Here is an 18,362-nt window from a genome sequence, read left to right on the forward strand (position 1 = left end):
TTTATTTAATTTTGAGAGAGGGAGAGAGAGAGAGAGAGAGTGGAGTGGAGGAGGGGCAGAGAGAGAGAGCGAGAGAGAGAGAGAGAGAGAGATACAGAATCCGAAGAAGGCTCCAGGCTCTGAGCTGTCAGCACAGAGCCCAACGTGGCGCTTGAACCCATGAACTGTGAGATCATGACCTGAGCCGAAGTTGGATGCTCAATCGACTGAGCCACCCAGGCACCCCAAACATCCTAATCTTTTATTTCCTTAATCGAATACATTTTTTACTATTAGGGACTATTTCTTGGTGTTTATATTTAGCTGAAATATCTGCCTCTTATGAGATAAAGCATATAAACTGAAAAGTGTGATGAATGTAAGGTGTTTAAAAATTGTCTACACAGATTCTACAAGTATTATTTATCTGCCAAATTTAATACCGTATCACTTTACCAAATCACAAGAAATATGACACAGAGACAATTTGTTTAAGAAAAGTTTTACTAATGTGTTATTATTTCAGCAAAGTTATTGCAACAGGTTTAAAAGGCAGAGAGATACACTATCACAGGCTATAAACAAAGGAATTTTATACAATTAAAATATTACACAGACTGATGGGATTTACTGAATAACAGATCCATAAAAGAAACTAAATCTGAAAGATTAAATCCAGTATTAGCACCTACAGTATCTCTGAAAGTAAAACTTTTAACTGTTTCATTCTTTCCTAATATATTTCTTAACTTTCTTGCAAATACAGTGCTCTCAAAACCCCGAAGATGAATGAAGGGCATAAGAAACCCTGACACTAAGAACATACAGCCAGAAGAACTATAAACACGAACTCGGACTTGAGAGTTTTAGTTGGAAATCACTGAACTTACTGTACTTGAACCAATCCTAAGATTTCTGTGCACTGAATACTGTATATGAGGAAAAGTCTATGAATCATAAGGTTTGCCAGTAGGGACAGTTAAAAATTAGCAATATACGGTATTATTCCTATCAAATTTTTTTCTCATAAGTTATATTTATAACAAAACTATAATTAAAATATTTATTATACTTGCTTATTACACATTCAGGGACACAGCAGGGACATTTATGTGTTTGATGGTTTAGCATCCACTTTATTGTGCTTACTTATTTTTGTAAGGAACACGCAACACATACTACATCTTCCCAACATTCAAGGTAATGCAATAACAAAATTCTCCAAAGAAAAATAACTGGAAATTGCATTAAATACTGTTTTAATTAGGAATAACTGTTATAATAGAACAAGTAACATTATACATTGTTTTTCCAATGAGCTTCCGTTGGAGAAACTGAACAGCAGAAATAGATCTTTAAGATTTTGGCCATGGCAAAACTGGTAGGTCTATGAGATCTGGGAGATGCGTTAGCAAAACCACAGACACGGCCTACCTTTCACCAAAATCCCGGAGAAAAGCATTTTCTGAATTTGGGGGAAATAAGACTGAACACTGGCTAAGATGGGACTCACTGAAGTCTCAAGCCACCTAGGAAGCTGGCCCCAGGAATGAGAGAACCACTGTCCTGGTGGCAGGTAAGAAATGAATTTTGTGTTGGGCTGACCAACGGCTTATTTTATTAACGGCTTTGAATAAAAAAAGTGAAATGCTTCATTGTGTTTTCTCAGAAACTAATCAAGAGATTACAGAGTCCTACACAATTTGGAGACACAAAGTGGATGCTGAGTGACCAGAGGTCACTCCAGGTGTGGAATTTTAGAAAGTTAGTCCTTGGAGTAAATGGCACCGTGGCTCTGGCAGCAGATACAAAGGAATGATGCTCTGGAGAGGAGGTAGGGGACACTCTGCGATCGGCCAGTGGATAGATGAGGGTCCCAGCTGGAGGAGGGATCTGTAGTTAGGAAAAGGAGGAGTTTTAGAAAGGGATGCTAAAAATAACCTCTAAAATAAGTCTCTCACACCAACTGATCAGAGGTCCTAATAAGTGCGCTACGGTCTATCTAACAGAATACTTGGATCTGGACTAATTGACTAAGCAAGTACATAGCCCAGCAGTCCAGAAATGCAAGCCCTGTATATTTCTTATTCTTTAAGAAGGATGATTCTTTTTATTTATTTTGAGAGAGAGAGAGAGAGAGAGGGAGAGAGAGAGAGAGAGAGAGAGAAAACGAATGAACATGAATGGGGCAGAAAGCAAGGGAAAAAGAGAATCCCAAGCAGGCTCTGCACTGTTAGCATGGAGCCTGACATGGGGCTCGAACTCATGAACTGTGAGATCATGACCTGAGCCGAAACCAAGAGGCAGAAGCCTAATCAATTGAGTCACCCAGGCACCCCAAGCCCTCTATATTTCAATCTCTGACCAATCACACCATAAAATATAGTACAGCACAGGGTGAAGTAGCAAATCTGGGGCCAGGCTGCCTCAACTGCTGCCTACTAGTTTTTAGCTTTAGATAAGTAACTTAAGTTCTCTGTGCCTGAGTTTCCTCATCTGAAAAAACTGGGATAATACTACCTACTTTGTAGTGTTGTTGTGATGATTAAAATTAAGCATTTAGAATAGTGCAGGCACATAATAAACACCAACAAAAGTTAGCTATTTTTATCATCACTAATTTATTGTGACAGAATGATACATTCCAATTTTTTAAATAAAGAAGATAATCCAAAGAGAAAACACCATCAATCTTTAATAAAGATATTTTAAGTGTTTTTTTAATAAAGGCCATCTCCATGATTTGTGTATTTTCTTTTTTTTGTTGTTGTTAAAATCATTAGCTCTCATATAATGCTTCAACCTACAGAAAACTTAGAGACTTAAGAAAAATGGCAGAATCGAATTAATTATTCTTACAGTTTCTCCCCCTCCTCCAAGACCTCAGCCCATGCTAGATCCTGGCCTGAGGAACACACAGCTCTAAAAACTAAATTGAACAAAAATATTTGCATTCATGAAACTATCCAGAAGTTCCTAAAGTAAATCTTTCCCATTTCAAAATTTCACAGTTGCCTAACTATTGATAGATTAGTCTCTGGTGTGTAATTGCTCAAAACCCCACACCACCTCAGAAAGACATTATATTTAGCAATAATAGCTGCAAAACGAGTCATGACAAATGGGTTGTGCCAAGTCAACACAGCTGCAATTGATAAAATAAACTTATTCCAATGGCACATAACAAAAACCACACTTTAAGGTTCCCGGTTGCTCAACTGAGAAATGCCAGTTTGGAAATTGTACACGAGAAAGTGTATGAACAAGTAACACTAAGTGTTCCCAAACAAGTCCTTTTTAAAAGAAATGAAACACATGGCAGAGGATGTCATTATTTAGATTTTCGGCTTTCAAAGTCAAAGAATTCAGGTGACAATTTCACTAGTGCTAAAAGGTGGCAGCCTTGGAATGCTGGTTGGTTTATAGGGTTTGATAAATTGTGCAGGGGCAGACAAAATGTATTTTTAAAGAAAGTCTTGAAAAAGAAAAGGGGAAGATAAACAATAATCTGATGAACTCTTCCCTTTCCCCATGTTTCTGCTGCTGCAAGTACTTGTACGAAGTATGGTGTAAAAACTGGTTTTCCGGTCAATCAGGCTTGGGTTCATATCCCAAAACGTGTTAAACTGAATGATTTTGAGAACACCATTTAATCTATTTGTACCTTGGTTTGCTCATCTGTGAAATGGAGAAAATACTTTGCAGAATTCTTATAAGAATGAGAAATACCATTTGTATAATACCTGGCACAGAGCAGGTGCTCTCAAAGTGGCAGTTATTATTGTTGTTGCCCTGGAAGGAAGAGTATGTCTGCTTTGGTAGCATCTGTTTCTGTGCTGTGAGTTAGTGACACATACCTGCAAATGGCCAATCAGGAAAGTACGGTAGCAGAGCACTGTAGAAAGTGTATGTGACTGAAATCAGCAGAAACCATGAGGTACGATTTTCTGTTACTTAGAAGGCTATGCTCATGTACTATGGCTTCCATGTGATTTGCTTACAGACTCCCATCAGTATTAACTAATGTATTTCTCACTTATTCAGAGTCATTATATGGATATAGAAGAACATAAATATTCTAAACAAAAGAATTACATTTATGGTTCTACCCACTAGGGGTATGGTTTCTTCTACAGGGCAATGAAGCCACTTAAATAAATGAAATATTCAGAATCTCCCCCTCCACTCTGAAATGTTTCTTTGGTTATTAAAGTCATTCATCATATGGGCAGGGCAATCGCTGAAATGATTTTTATATGCAAAATCCAACTATTTGAATGTCTAGGATTGCCTTGAAATACTAAAACAAGAAACCCTCCCCCCCAAAAAAAACAAAACGTGCCCTAAAACAAAGTAAGAAAACCAGTCTGAAAATAGTACAGGGGGAAAAAAATCAGGATTAAATTCTAGATCACCAAACGGAATTTGGGCTAAATACACATTTTAAATATAAAGCCAATACAGGGAATATGCCATAATCTAAAGATTTATTTACCATGCAGGAAAGAAAATTCACGCATGCTACAAATGATAAAAACTGCATATACATCATATAATTTTATTTTTACCTTTAATTCGATGGTTTATCTCCCACTGCTCATGCCTCTGTCTTCATAAATGGTGATTTCAATCTAAACAGCATGGCTGTTAAGAAAACACACTGTAGAGTGGAACATATAAAAGGGGACCATGGCAAGATGGTGTGTGTGATCTGTGCACTTTGCTGTCAATTCGCTTTGCTCATTTTTAAATTATTAAGGATTTCTCCTACCCAAGTTAAACATGATGCTTTCTCCATCTTGCCAAAAACTTCAAGAAATGTAACTGCCTGCAGTACTCCACATGTCCTCCCTCTCAAACACTGATTATTTATTTTTTGAAGAAAGAAAAAAAAAATTCTGGAAAAAGATGCTATAGTGTAGAAGCTAGAGGGTTCTTGGCTGAGAACTGAAGGAGGTAATGAATTCAGGGGTTCAAAATGCCCTGAAATTATTTGCTAACTTTTTCCTGGGAGAGGGTTCATGACCTCTAAAAGTTTAAGAACCACTGCTGTGGAAGATAATAAAACTGCTGAAATTATTATCAGCTGGAAGGCCTGGGATTATCTGACCCAGGTTTTTAAAAAAATTTATTTTACTCATTACTCCAGTTATCAAGTTAAATTAGTTTTCTTGCAATTTTATTTACCAAATTCACTTAGTGAGTTTCAAAGCTTACTGACTCTAAAAATATGCACAGTATGTCAAAGGTAATGAAATGATACATCTGGCAGCTGTAACTGATTTCAACTAGTCAGATGAACCCCCATGGAACTGCAATTCATTTGGATGACAAGTCTCACCACACATTATGAGTTTATGCATTTCAAAGAGGCTATAGGTTCAGAGTTTCTGCAGCTGAAATGCATTACTCATACCACCCCCCATTATTACTACAAGATGCCCTCAGAACCACCAAGAAAGACGGTAACCAGAATATTAAACAATCCAGAGACCTGCACAATTGCAAAGGAAGGAGACTTGCTTTAAGAAAAATGTTGGAGACAAGAGGCTTATGGTAGGTATGCAATTCACACAGAAGATTCCTAGGGCAAATAAATACATGAGAAAGGAGTTAAATTCTCTCCAGGTGATGCCCAAGAGTACTGTCAAAATTTTCTTTTTATAGATATTTAGACCTTATGACCTGGACTAAAAAGATACAACTCGAAGTCCTCTCTCAATGGGATCTGTCAGGAGGAGGCCTTGGGGAGCATATATCTTCTCATTCTGCTCTTGAATGTATTTGGACACTTTCTTCAGAACCTGACAGAAAAGAAACACCACAGCTTTTTATGTCATCATCAGATTTTACCTTAGGTAGCAGCTGGATCTCCAAATACTCAGGCAGTGGAATTAGTTTTCAAAACCAGAAATAGATATTCATATGGAGGGATACAGCTCTGAGTATGTGGCACACACCAGTTGTACACAACATTCAGCACAGTTTGATGGACTCGGCGAGTCACAAGTTATCTTCAATACGGTGAAAGTGCAAATGCACACAAAAGCATGAGTGCCGGCCCCTCCTCCCTGCCCCCTGTCGTCTCAAGCCTGGATACAGAGAAATAAGTGGATGCTCACATACACAAAAGTTAGTTGTACTTTTCCCTTTCCCACTCATAATGTGTTGTCAGTGTGATACCTTCTAATACCAAGAGTAGTTCTTGGCCTTCCGTCCCCTTTAACACTGAAGAACTGCTGTTTCTCTTGTTTGTATGTTTTCATCAATTGTAAGTAATGATACAAAGTTGGCCCATAACAAAAGATAGAAGATAGCCCAGTTAGTTTAAAACGGAAAAGTTTATTTCCTTTGTAAAGCACGTGACTGTCAGTGGCTATGGAGTTTCTGATGACAAGTGTCTTCCATCATTTCCGTGTCTGCATATAGTGCTACTCTGTAGTTTGCTCTTGTGTCCTCGATGGGAACTTCAATTTATAAGTTTAGCATTAAGGTTGTAAAAGTCAAAGCAAATGCAGACAAAAACCAGATAGGATACAAAGGAACTTCTGGAAATCGCCAAATCTCCAGCTTTAATAAGGGCAATTTTGAGACCGATAAGCTAGGGGAAATAAATCTTAAAAGTTATATACAAAATCAAAGAGTTACATGTTTTATTTCAGATTCAAAGTCATCATAATAACCCTTTTTTTGGCTCTAATGTTCAAAAAGGCTTTGATCCAGTTCTTTAATTACTATATATTTTCTTAAATTCATACTACCAGAATACAATAAAGTCACATATAAGCACAATCACAACATAAAGGGGAAAAAGAACTGTATGAAAATAGTTGGAAATTAAGAAACAATTTAAGAGTGGGTCTACAATGCACCGGGGCAAACTAACAAAATTAGGATGCTACAATTTAGGTACTTTCGTATAAATTGATTTAGAATTTAAAACACTAGGTAGTCTGTATAGTGGATTTTCTTACTGAAGGAAAGTGAAATTTAAATAAATTCATTCAAGTTACATCTTTGGGAACACTACAATCTCATGTTCTAAAAGAGCATGATATCGTCTACGGCCATACCACCCTGAACGCGCCCGATCTCGTCTAAAAGAGCATGATATCATTAAAAGAGCAGTCTGCAGGGTTAAGTAGTGAATTAAGAATACCACCACTTCTGGGGCAGCTGGGTGGCTCAGTCGGTTAAGTGTCTGACTTCGGTTCAGGTCATGATCTTGCAGTTTGTGGGTTCGAGCCCTGCATCTGGCTCTGTGCTGACAACTCAGAGCCTGAAGCCTGCTTCACATTCTGTCTCCCTCGCTCTCTGCCCCTCCACAACTCATGCTCTCTCTCAAAAAATAAATAAAAGAAAAAACTTAAAAAATACCACTTCTAAAGAATTTTTTTTTTTTTACCTAATTACCTGAAGTAATACAAATATCATTCTATTTTCAACTCACAAAGAACCTGAGTAATGCTTGGTCTTTATGGGCAAAAAAAAATCTTAGGTACTTTTTATCAGTTTATCAATCATGCTAAAATAACAAATGTAAGGAAGTAGCCCATAAAGGTGACCAAGTCAGGACTCTCAATCTTCTGTCCAATTTCTTTCCCAGCTTATCTGACAGAACTGGAAATTGGAGAGTCGGTGTACCCTCACTCCAGTACCTTTACACTAGGGGGGGGCAGTCAGAAAAGCGTCTGCATGGCTGGTTGCAAAGAAAGGATTCCTTCAGAACAGCTTTCCTCCCTCACTCCTTGGGCACAGGTTACGGGCAAAGAAATAGCATGCCTTTATTTGATTCAAGCATTAACTTTGATGTGCAAAGTTTTTACTTAAATTTTAATAACATTCATGTGCACTTAGGTATCAGTTCAGAAACAAAACAATGTCTTCTTTTTGCATAAGCTCCAAATCCTCTTAATATTGCTCTGGGGAAGGCAGGACTGTCTTAGTCTCTTCAGCAACAAGAAAGCTTTAACATGAGTAAACTCACACTGCGTCCCAGGCAGGACAAATCAGCATGCTCACTCCTAGGAAGCTTTATGTTGACATTTTGCTCACAGTTTATTATTTTTGGTAAATCAATGTCAAAACAAACAAGAATATTGGACAAAATTATGTTATCCTCAAACCCTCAACAAAACCTCAATCTGTGTAATATTTACAAAGCTGAAGACAATCCAACCTCAGCAAAGACTATTTATTATCCTCCTTGAGAATATGAAACTGGAGAAAGCCTCAAGAAGAAATACAGACCTTTAAGAAAAACTATCCTAAGTGCGGCTAAGCAAGAACAGCAGGATCTTAGTATTTTCAGAAAATATCTAAGTTCCTTCTAATTTGTTCCTTTTACAGATTACAGCACATAAGCAGAAAGGATGTTATGAACCAGGCAGACAGCTACCGCGAGGAGAAGCTTCTACAAGCCCATTTGTTCCCCAATTATAATGGGCAGCAACAATAGAGAAATAACACTGAAGTCTTTATCTTCATTTTAAATCAATAAATAGCACATTACAGGGGAAAAAAAGCATGATTGTTCTAGTGAGTTTTAAAAGGCTTATTTACAATTTCAAAAAATTTAACCCACATGACAAAGCGTAAGTAGTATTATATTAGGCTTTCTGTTTGTAGGTTAAAAATTTTATTCTTTAAAACAATACAGACTAAATGACTCAAGCCTGTCCTTTCATAAAGTAGAAAATAATAGCACAGAAATTCCTAAGGGACAAACTGGAGGGAGGGAGAAGGCAGCTTTTCTTACACTTTTATCATTTTATCAAAACTACAAATATACATTTAAAATTTTTCTTTTGAAAGTATAAATACATTATATCTTAATTAGGACCATTCCAGCTGTTCACTTTGCGTGATCTAGTTATTCATTGTCCAGTAAAATCACCTACTTAAAACATGTAGCCACACTTTAAATTTTGGTTTCTTGACTAATTTTATTTGGTCTTTACTTGCTTTATAAAACCCCGTAAAAAGAAACTTTGGTTAGACATATAAAGTAGTGCCTTCTATATTGCCTATGAACCTAAGTGAAAACATATATTAGGATCAATATATTTCCACTTTATTTCTGATACTGAGAACTGCCTTTCAAGACTAGTAATTAAAGGGATATATATATATTTTTTAATTTTAATTAATTAATTAATTTTTAGTAGGCTCTGCACGCAATGTGGGACTTGAACTCACAACCCTGAGATCAAGAGTTGCATGCTCTACCAACTGAGCCAGGCAGGTGCCCCCAAAGGGATTTTAATTAAAAGCTACCAAATGTTTTAGCAGCTAAATAAGCCAGCAGCTGCTAAAAAAGATTACTCATATTTGAAAAAAAATTGTATATGAGTTCACAAATACCTGATTAAATCATGTATGAGTGTATATATGTAAACACTTAAGTTAGTGTATGTGTATATATGTAGATACACTAAATTCTCACTTATTTTAAAATTTTATTTTTATAATATCTCTATTTTTATTTTATTTTAGAGATAGAGAGCACATGCACACACTTGTGCAAGGGAGAGGGCCACAGGGAGAGAGGGAGAGAGAGAAAGAGAGAGAGAATGAGAGAATCTTAAGCCGACTCCACGTTCAGTGCAGAGCTCAATGTGGGGCTCGATCCCACAACCCTAGGATCATGGTCTAGGCCAAAATCCAGAGTCAGATGCTCAACCGAGTCACCCGGGCACCTCTTAAAGATTTTATTTTTAAGTAATCTTCACACCCAACGTGGAGCTTGAACTCGCAGCCCCAAGATCAAGAGTCGTTCGCTCTACTGACTGATCCAGCCAGGAGCCCCTTATATTTATCTTAAGAAAACACTATTTATTATTAAGCATCTACCATATGTAAGACAATACATTAATTCTAATACCCATTTTATAGTTGAAAGAATTCAGATTAATTTGTCCATGATCCTATAATTAGTGAATGACTTGGCTGGAACCCAATTACCCATTTCTTTTTACAACTGACATTAGAAGGAGGTTTCTGTATCTATTTCAGTAAATGAACATGGATAAATAAAAGTTAACTGAAATCGTATCAACAAATATGAAATGTAGTGAAATGACAACTCTACTAGGCTTGAACAAAATACTCTCTCTGGAGGATGTAATTCTACTTTAAATTGGCAATATTACATACTTCTTTAAATGACCATCCCCGGATGACCTAGTTTCTATCCATATGAATTCAGCCTTACCCTCCCCTCCTACATCCAGCTTCTCATTCAATCTTGGTTCTACTATCAACATATTCCTTGAATTTGTTCACTTCCTTCTATCTCTACTGCTCTGTTCCCTGTCCAAGCTATCGTCATCTCTTGTCTGGATTTCTATGGAGCATTGTACCTGGTTTCCCTACTTCCACTTTTGTATCTTTTTTTCCCTCCAGAGCAAAGAAATTGCTTTAAAATGAAAATCTGATCATATCACTCTCCCGCTTAAGACCTTGAAATAGCTTCCCCCCTGCACTGAAAATAAAGTCTGAACATCTTTCCATGGACTACACACTCCTACATGACACAGCTCCTTCCTTACCTCTCCAAATTCACCTACAGCCCCTCTCTTCCACACTGGCCTTCTTACAATTCCCAGGACCCATCATGCTCTCTGGGCCTTTTTATTTACCATCTCTCTGCCTGAATGGTCTGGACGATTTGTAGCCTTCACTTAGCAGCTTAAATGTTACCATTTCAGTGGCTTTTTCTGACCACACAATCTAAATTAGGTCTCTCCTATTATTTTCTATCATGGGAAAGTTTGTTTTCTTCAAGACATTTATTGCCATTAATAATTTAGTTGGTTTTGTTTCCTTAACATCAGTTGTTACCACTAAATTATAAATACTACAAGGTCAGTAACCATGTTTGTCCTATTCCATTATATCCCCTGTGCATTGTTTAGCACATAGTAGGCTTTCGATAAATATTTATCAAATGAATGAAACCCTTGTCCCTTCACTCAGCAAGTGTACTATTAAAGAGAAGCTGCTAAGATAAAACACAGACTGAAAGCTGATACTGATCCTTTACAACTTCTGATTTTGAATATTAAACAGGAATGAAAGTTGGCTGCTTCTCTGTATAATATGGAGAAAAATATAACAAATAATTTAGTTATTTAGATATACCCTTTTTAGTAACACTAACACAATTCATGTCAGGATGCTAATGAATATGGCAGCATCTCCAGCCAGTAACTCACAAAAATAATTTAGCTGCAACTCTCTGCTCTCTACTACACAGAGTGCAAGACAATCACGGGGACAGTTCTGTTGTGTGGGGTATAGTACAGATACCTGTATAGCATTTCAGTTGCTAAACATGCTCAAAATTAAATGATGTATTAGGGGTTTACTCTGATTGACTTACATTCATTCAATACATATTCAGTGAGCACCTAATGCACCCAGGGCATGGTGTTATGCACGAAGAGGGACACAAAACAGTTAAGGCACTGTCCTTGACCTCAAGAAAAATACATACTTAAAGGGCAAATAAGAAAGCAAACTGCTACATTCAAAAGTCCAGAGAGGTAAGTGCCAGGAAAAGAGACATAAATAAAATGCGGGGATACATAGGTCAGAAAGATACTAATTAGAAGAGTAAGGAAAGGTTACAGGACAGAGGCACCTAAGGATTTGGTGAGACTTGAACACAGGGAGAGTGGCACTATAGGTGGAGGAAAACCTAGGAGGGTATGCTTGGTGCCCAGCGAGGAAGCGGGTGTGGCCAAAAGATACAGTGAGAAAGGGGCGGGAGAAAGCTGGAAAGGGAGGCCTGAGGTCAGCTGGAGAAAGGGCTTGAGCTTTACTCACTGGCAGTGAATGGGAAGCCAGGAGAGGCCTCCGAATTTATAGGAGTGCTAGAGGAAGAAATGCAGTGTCCATGAAGGCAGCAATAGATGGTTTGGACAAGTGAAAGAATGGAAGAAATGAAACTCATCACACTATTTCGACAGTCTAAGAGGTAATAAGGGCGTACATTAGAAAAGTGGCAGAAGAAATCATGAAAAGTTAATGAACGGGAAAATGGCAGATATTTCAGTCTTTGACAACTGATAAATTTTTCCCTCTTCTTCATCCCCCACACCTAAAGATGGTACTGAAAAAGGAAGGGTGTTATTAAACAAAATGGGGAGGCGTGAGGTTTGCCTTTTGGACATCTACATTGAGAAGCTGGCACCTCCAGGTCTAGCAGGCAGTTGCAAAGAGAAGAGAAGAACTCAAGCTGGAGGATAAGACTGAAGACAGAGACTTGGGGAAAAAAGTAAAAGGATTCTCAAAAAGCTAGATAGAATGAGAATACAGATCTTCTACAATCTTAAGCGTAAGTCAATTTGAACATTGGTATGTCAACTCTATGTTAACAGATTAATTTTGACTGGTTTCTGAAGACTCAGGAATCTCTACTATATGCTCTCTACACAGGAGCCATGACAGAATTTGAATTATTATTATAAATGCCCCTTGAAATTTTATGGCAACTGTTACCATGTAAACATGAATATATCAATTCACCTTTTTTATGATTTTAAGAGATTTTGTGAAAACAAAGGTTGGCTCACCTTCTCATAATGAGTTTCCATGCATAAGAAGATGGTGTAGGCTGTTAGGCAAGCCAAACAGCCTTCAAGATATGATTGGCCCCCAAGCTTCTCTGCTTCTGCATAAAGGTTATTTAGAGTTCGAACTGTTTCTTCAAACTGCTGCCTATCAATCTGTATGGAAAAAAGAATTTAAAGTAAGTTTTGGAAAAAAGATCAGCCACTCACTAATGCTGGCTATCACTAATTGATTCTGCTGTTCTGTCAACATTCTTATCTAATAGTTGGCAAACCTCCTGGATGATTAAATCAGGACCTATGTTACTGAAACTGCTTAGTTTTTTTTGTTTTTTTTTTTTTTAAATCTTATCCCTCTTATGGACACTGGATATCTTCAAGGCTCAGTATGGTGTCTCTTTATTCTCTATACTGAGTTTCAAGTAACTTAATAAAATTATACAATCCTTCCATTTTCCATTCACTTATATTCACATTTACTGAGCACCTATCATCAGATGTTAGGACAGGCCTTTGAGGAAGATGAACAAGACACTCAGTCCTCCAGGAGTTGACAAGTCATGTAAGCAGAACAGGTATGTAAACATAAAGACATAATAAATTGACAAAGTAATACAGTGGGCACATATATAAAGTATGGCGGGAGCACAAAAGGAAGGAGAAGTTCTCTTTATCTGGAAAGGACAGGTAATCTTTTTATTGTTTTAAAGTTTTTTTTAATCTAAATTCCAGTTAGTTAACATACAACGTAATATTAGTTTCTGGTGTACAACATAGTGATTCAACACTTCCATACATCACTTGGTGCTCATCACAAGTGCATTCCTTACTCTCCATCACCTGTAAGTTGGTTTGCCTCTCTAAGAGCAGGTAATCTTAAATTGAGTCCCTAAACACTGGAATTTACTAAAAGCTCACACTGAACAAGGCAAAATCTCAAACTATCACACAATTCTTCACACCAAGTCATTTCTGTTACCCTTCTATTCAGTGACACCATTATCCCACATTGACCCTAATACTACCATTGTCTTCCATTTTCACTCTAATCATCTGCTTTCACTTTCTTCTGCTAACAGTACTTTCACATCTCAGTGCTCTACCCTAGGATTTTCATCCCATTAGTAGAGTATTTCATGCCACACTATCATTCTTGGCAACAAAGGACAACTTATCTGTCCTTACTATAGGGCCCCTCTCACACAAACTCCCTTATTCCTGAAACGAGTAGAGTAACTCCTTACATATGAATTCTCTCCTTTATGAAGTCTATACATATAGACTCAGAAAAAAGTCAAAGGACTTCAATATACAGTTTGAGACAAAACAGTCCCACGAACATAATTTTTTAAAATGTAAAACAATTTATGGTCATCATCCTTAAGCTATTAAAACCCTTTAGGTTAGAGGCAGTTGTGATCATTGTTTTGTTCTGCGTGTGGAAAAACTGTGAGGATGCGGTGAGCCAACGGCATGAAAAACTTTAATGTGAACTTTAAAGTGGTGGTGGCTCTCCTGCTTTTTCAATAGGAACTACTTTTAATTTCCTAGAATGTTAAGAGTTTCTGAAAAGGGCTGGATGGGCAGAGATGGTGCGGGAAGCCGCCACTTGAAGAGCGGTCATTTGGAGAATTGACGTCAGAGTTCTCATTCCCTGAAAATGAATTCTATTCACTCTACAAACAAATATTTGTAACAAATTGTTATCTTTACCTAATTATGCCTAAAATAACACCTTCAGTTTGTCACATCAGCAAATCCACAAAAGTCTAAATAATTTCAAACACTCACAATTGATTTACTTAAATGTTATGATCTGATAAGGAAGGTTCCATGAATTATTTACATTTCTTTGGCTTTGTGATTCAAAACCATGGGCTCCAACCCAGAAACATCTTCTTTCAGATCAGAATTACTGATCATACTAGAAACATGAATTCTTAAAAAAAGCTATTCCAAGACAGTAATGCTTTATAGGATGGAAACAAATCATAGATCATTAAAGAAAAACAAACAAACCAACCCACCAACATGAAGGACTTTTTTAAAAGGTTAAAAAAGAAATTTAAAAAGTCAAGAATTTCTTTGAAAGATTACTAAAAAAGAAAAGGGGAAAAAAGGTAAACAGCATGGTAGACAGCAGCAAGGGCAAAGGACCCAACATATGAGGGTTCAACAGAACAAATGTGGGCATTTTTCTTTCACTCCCTTCACTATGAAAAATACCTTTCAGTATTCTCTCTTGAGTACCTTAAGACTGATATAGATGCTATGACAAAATTGGGAGATTTGTGAAGTGGGAGCCCAACATAAATTTGGACTAATAAACATTGAAAATCAGAACGGAAATAGGAATCTGGGAAACTCCTTTTCCCAGAAATTTTGTTTCTTGTTGAATGATGTGGTAGAAAGCATGGGGCTGAAGCTTAAAGTGATCACAAGTCAAAGGTAATTTCTATGAACCAGATGCAGACACATATTTTAAAGGTATGTAGGGGAACAAATGCTTCAATTGTAGTTTACTCATTTCTCTCCTACCCAGACCCAGGGTGTCTAGATGTCTGTATTTTGGCTAAAGTGAGACTAAGGCTTTCTTTAAGAATTGTCCTGGCAACAAAGTACTTAAGCATCAAAGTATTACATTCTAACAGGCAACGGAAAAAGTAAACTTGTTAACAGGCAGAACGTGCCCTCACTCTCAGATTAAAGGGTACAAATGACTGCGCGTGTGTGTGTGTGTGTGTGTGTGTGTGTGTGTTGCTTTAAAGTAATACAAAACATTGTATATTAGTTTCTTCCTCTATTAAATTGCCAAGTGTGATGTTCTCACAAAAGGAAAATCAGCCCCAGTGGCAGAGCAATCAGTACAATTTCTAGGGTAAGGAGTAGAGAAACAAAGACAGAAACCTTCCAATTTTCCATCAAACAAAGCAAGGAAAATTTAAACCTGTAATTTAAATTTGATTTCAACACATTAAAAGAAAAATCAAAAGCTCTCCCAAGCAGTTTAAAGCATAAACTAGTGTTTTAACCCAAACATTTAAAAAGAAAAAAAGAAGAAAAATCCCTCAAAGACACAATTGAACAGCACCAAATAACACTCGGTATAGTACTCAGAGTCATAAGCAGTTCTGGTCTATAATCTGAAGTCAAAGAAGTAAAAAGGCCTCCAGAATTTAGAAACATCAATTTTCTACAAAAATCAGTGGAGTACTGTGACTACATTGTGTTTCTGTATTCAGACTATAAAATAAAGGCTCTACCACACAGAGTGGAAGGCTAATGTGTTTCTGCATACATATATTTGGCTTAGTTATGAGTTAGAAGTTTGACTTTAAAACCTTTAAACAAAGAAATCTTGTAACATCCAAGTAAGTGTATAGTTTACACTCTGATTTGAAAGTACATAAATAGTGTACATCAGACTTTCCATAAAAGGCTTGCAAATAAAACATTTGATCCATTTCATACAAACCCTAACACAGAAAACATGTATGTTAACTGTGATGTTAAATTATTTAAAGAAAAAAAAAAAAAATTTGGTAGCTCTAGCCAGCAGGCATTGTGCTCAATTTCTACCTCTTCAAACCACAGTGGAAATGTCCAGCCAGGTGTCAAGCTGAGTTAACTCATAACATCGCAATGATAAACTGTAGCATTTATGTGGCATTTCACAGACAAACTAATATGAAACCTTCTTTAAAAGGCATATCTGATCTGGGGCAGCTGGGTGGCTCAGTCTTATTAAGCGTCCTACTGCAGCTCAGGTCATATCTCGCAGTTTGTGGGTTCAAGCCCCGTGTGGGCCTCTGTGCAGACAGCTCAGAGCCTGGAAGCCAGGTTCCCATTTTGTGTCTCCCTCTCTCTCTCTCTGCCCCTCCTCTGCTCATGCTCTGTTTCTCTCTCTCTCTCTCAAAAATAAATAAACATTCAAAAAAAAAAAAAAAAAAGAAAGAAAGAAAGAAAGAAAGAAAGAAAGAAAAGAAAAGCTTATCTGATCTTTCATTTGCATTTAAAGAAACATACTTGGGTCACTAACTTGACCACAGTGTTGAAAGACACTATAATTGATACACATTGATTTCCCAAACTTGGCAATCAGGTAGAACAACCTACCTTGTTACAAGCTGATTTTAAAGGACTGCCACACATTTCTCTAGCACAGACTCATCTACACCCACTTATCCCATGACCAGTATTTCTTACACCCACACCCACAGCACACCTCATCACCTCAGTCGCTCACTTCCCAATCAAGGAGAAAAGAGCACAAAACTCTGCTCCCATCTTACCAGAAACTGACCTCTGAAAAGCAAACTGAATGTAAGGTAACATGGCTCAAGACCAAAAGATCTTTCTTTGGGTAGGTGAGCACATGCGGGCCCAAGAAAACACAGTCACATATGCTCACTTCATTGTACTTTTAAAATAAAATTCACTGATTTTTTTCCCCCTAACTCTTAAGAAAGAGGAAACAGTGCCTTCTTCCATTTCTGTGTGCAGAGTTGTCTGAGGGACCTATATCCTGAGGACAGTTTCAATATGCAAGCATCACAACGCAGGTGGCTCCCAGTGATCTTAACTGGGAACAACAAGTTGAAGGCCTTGTTCGGAGATATTTCCCTGTCCAGGCCGATCTACTGTTCTAGGTTTTTCAGGTTCCAAGAAAGCCTGTCTGTAACTGTCTGGCACAGCATTTAATAAACCCTTTCTGCTGAGCAGTGCGACCAGCACAATGGCCACAAACGCCAGTCACAAGAATGATGATGATTACTCTTGCGTGGCGAAGTAGGAGGTCACAGTTTACAACATGCTGAGTTAGGTGGCTTGGAACCTCAGGAATTAGTTCCTCATCACTGTTGTCAATAACCCGGGAGGAGGTGTGGAGACGGCTGGGTAAGAAGACAGCTGGCTGGGTACAGACTCCCGGCACTCGGCACCACCGAGTTCTATAAGGCCATCACACTCAGGGGCTTGGCTTTATTCGTCCTCCTCCAAACACCGCATCTTGCTTAGTGGCCCTCCTTTGACCAAGGCACCTCCTTTGCCTGCCCCTCCTCAGAACCGCGAGGCAGGCATCAAACGGGTCTGGTGTCGGCCCATACTCCCTCCCGTCCCTGAAGAGCCCCCTCCCTCGCCCCAGAGCAGGTGTGGGGAGCCAGTCTGCGTACCCGGTTCTCCAGCTCCGCGGGGAACTTGGTCTGGAACTGGCAGCGTGTGCCACTGCTGTAGTCTCGCTGAATGAATACCTTCCCGGACACCGGCGCCTGCTGCGGCCTCATGGCGAGGACAGGACGGGCGCGCTGCGGGTTCGGGGAGACACCAACCACGGGTCAGATCCCCGGCCTGGACCAAAGACAGCCCCCCCCCCCCCCCCACCGGCCAAAGCAGCCCAAGGCCTCTTCCGCCCCACTCCCCTTCACCCATGCTGTAACCGCGGGCCTTTAGCTACAGCCCCGGCCCAGGCCCCGCGCCCCCCACAGCCCGGTTCGGCCCGGGAAACACGAACCCGCCTCCTCTGCCCTCCAGCTGCAGTCGCACCGCCTACGCCGTCACTTACGTCTTGCCGCAAAAGACCTCTTTCCCCGCCCCTCAGCTCGGCGTCCTGCCTCGAGGCGAGGACCCACCCTCTCCTCGGCCGTAAAGCGACTCTGGTGAGGCTGCGCGCTGCGGGGTGGAGGCGCGCTCAGCGGGCGGGGCCCAGGCTGACTCCGCCTCCCGCCCCTCCCGGAGGAGTCAATAAGGAAGGAAAAGCCTGGGCGGGGCGGGGAAGGGGAGAACTTTGGAGGGCGGTGTCTTGCCGACGGT

The 18,362-nt window shown here is 38.9% G+C and overlaps 1 protein-coding gene across 2 annotated transcripts; it reads right to left on the minus strand.

Moving 5' to 3' along the window:
• Positions 1 to 465: 465 nt before the first annotated feature.
• Positions 466 to 18,114, minus strand: GOLGA7 (golgin A7). Of its 2 annotated transcripts, none has more exons than XM_047857020.1 (6): positions 18,064 to 18,114; positions 17,726 to 17,857; positions 12,558 to 12,710; positions 5,682 to 5,783; positions 4,548 to 4,610; positions 466 to 1,872 (listed from the first exon to the last, which is right to left on the minus strand). In XM_047857020.1, exons 2-5 carry the CDS (start codon positions 17,834 to 17,836, stop codon positions 4,563 to 4,565), a joined length of 414 nt encoding a protein of 137 aa, XP_047712976.1. In that variant the 5' UTR covers positions 17,837 to 17,857; positions 18,064 to 18,114; the 3' UTR covers positions 466 to 1,872; positions 4,548 to 4,562. The 2 variants fall into 2 exon arrangements, with proteins under 2 accessions (XP_047712976.1, XP_047712977.1); XM_047857021.1 differs by having other exon boundaries at positions 4,548 to 4,615.
• Positions 18,115 to 18,362: the final 248 nt, after the last annotated feature.

This window comes from Prionailurus viverrinus, chromosome B1, assembly GCF_022837055.1.
Source record: "Prionailurus viverrinus isolate Anna chromosome B1, UM_Priviv_1.0, whole genome shotgun sequence".
Taxonomy (NCBI): domain Eukaryota; kingdom Metazoa; phylum Chordata; class Mammalia; order Carnivora; family Felidae; genus Prionailurus; species Prionailurus viverrinus.

Excerpts from the sequence above, each read along its gene's own strand:
- GOLGA7 (XM_047857020.1), bottom strand. The coding sequence starts at position 17,836 with ATGAGGCCGCAGCAGGCGCCGGTGTCCGGGAAGGTATTCATTCAGCGA. Across the intron at positions 12,711-17,725 it reads CCGCGGAGCTGGAGAACCGG|ATTGATAGGCAGCAGTTTGA; the intron begins GTACGCAGACTG and ends TTTTCCATACAG. Across the intron at positions 4,611-5,681 it reads TTGAGAGAGGACTTCGAGTT|ATTGAAATCACCATTTATGA; the intron begins GTATCTTTTTAG and ends CATGCTGTTTAG.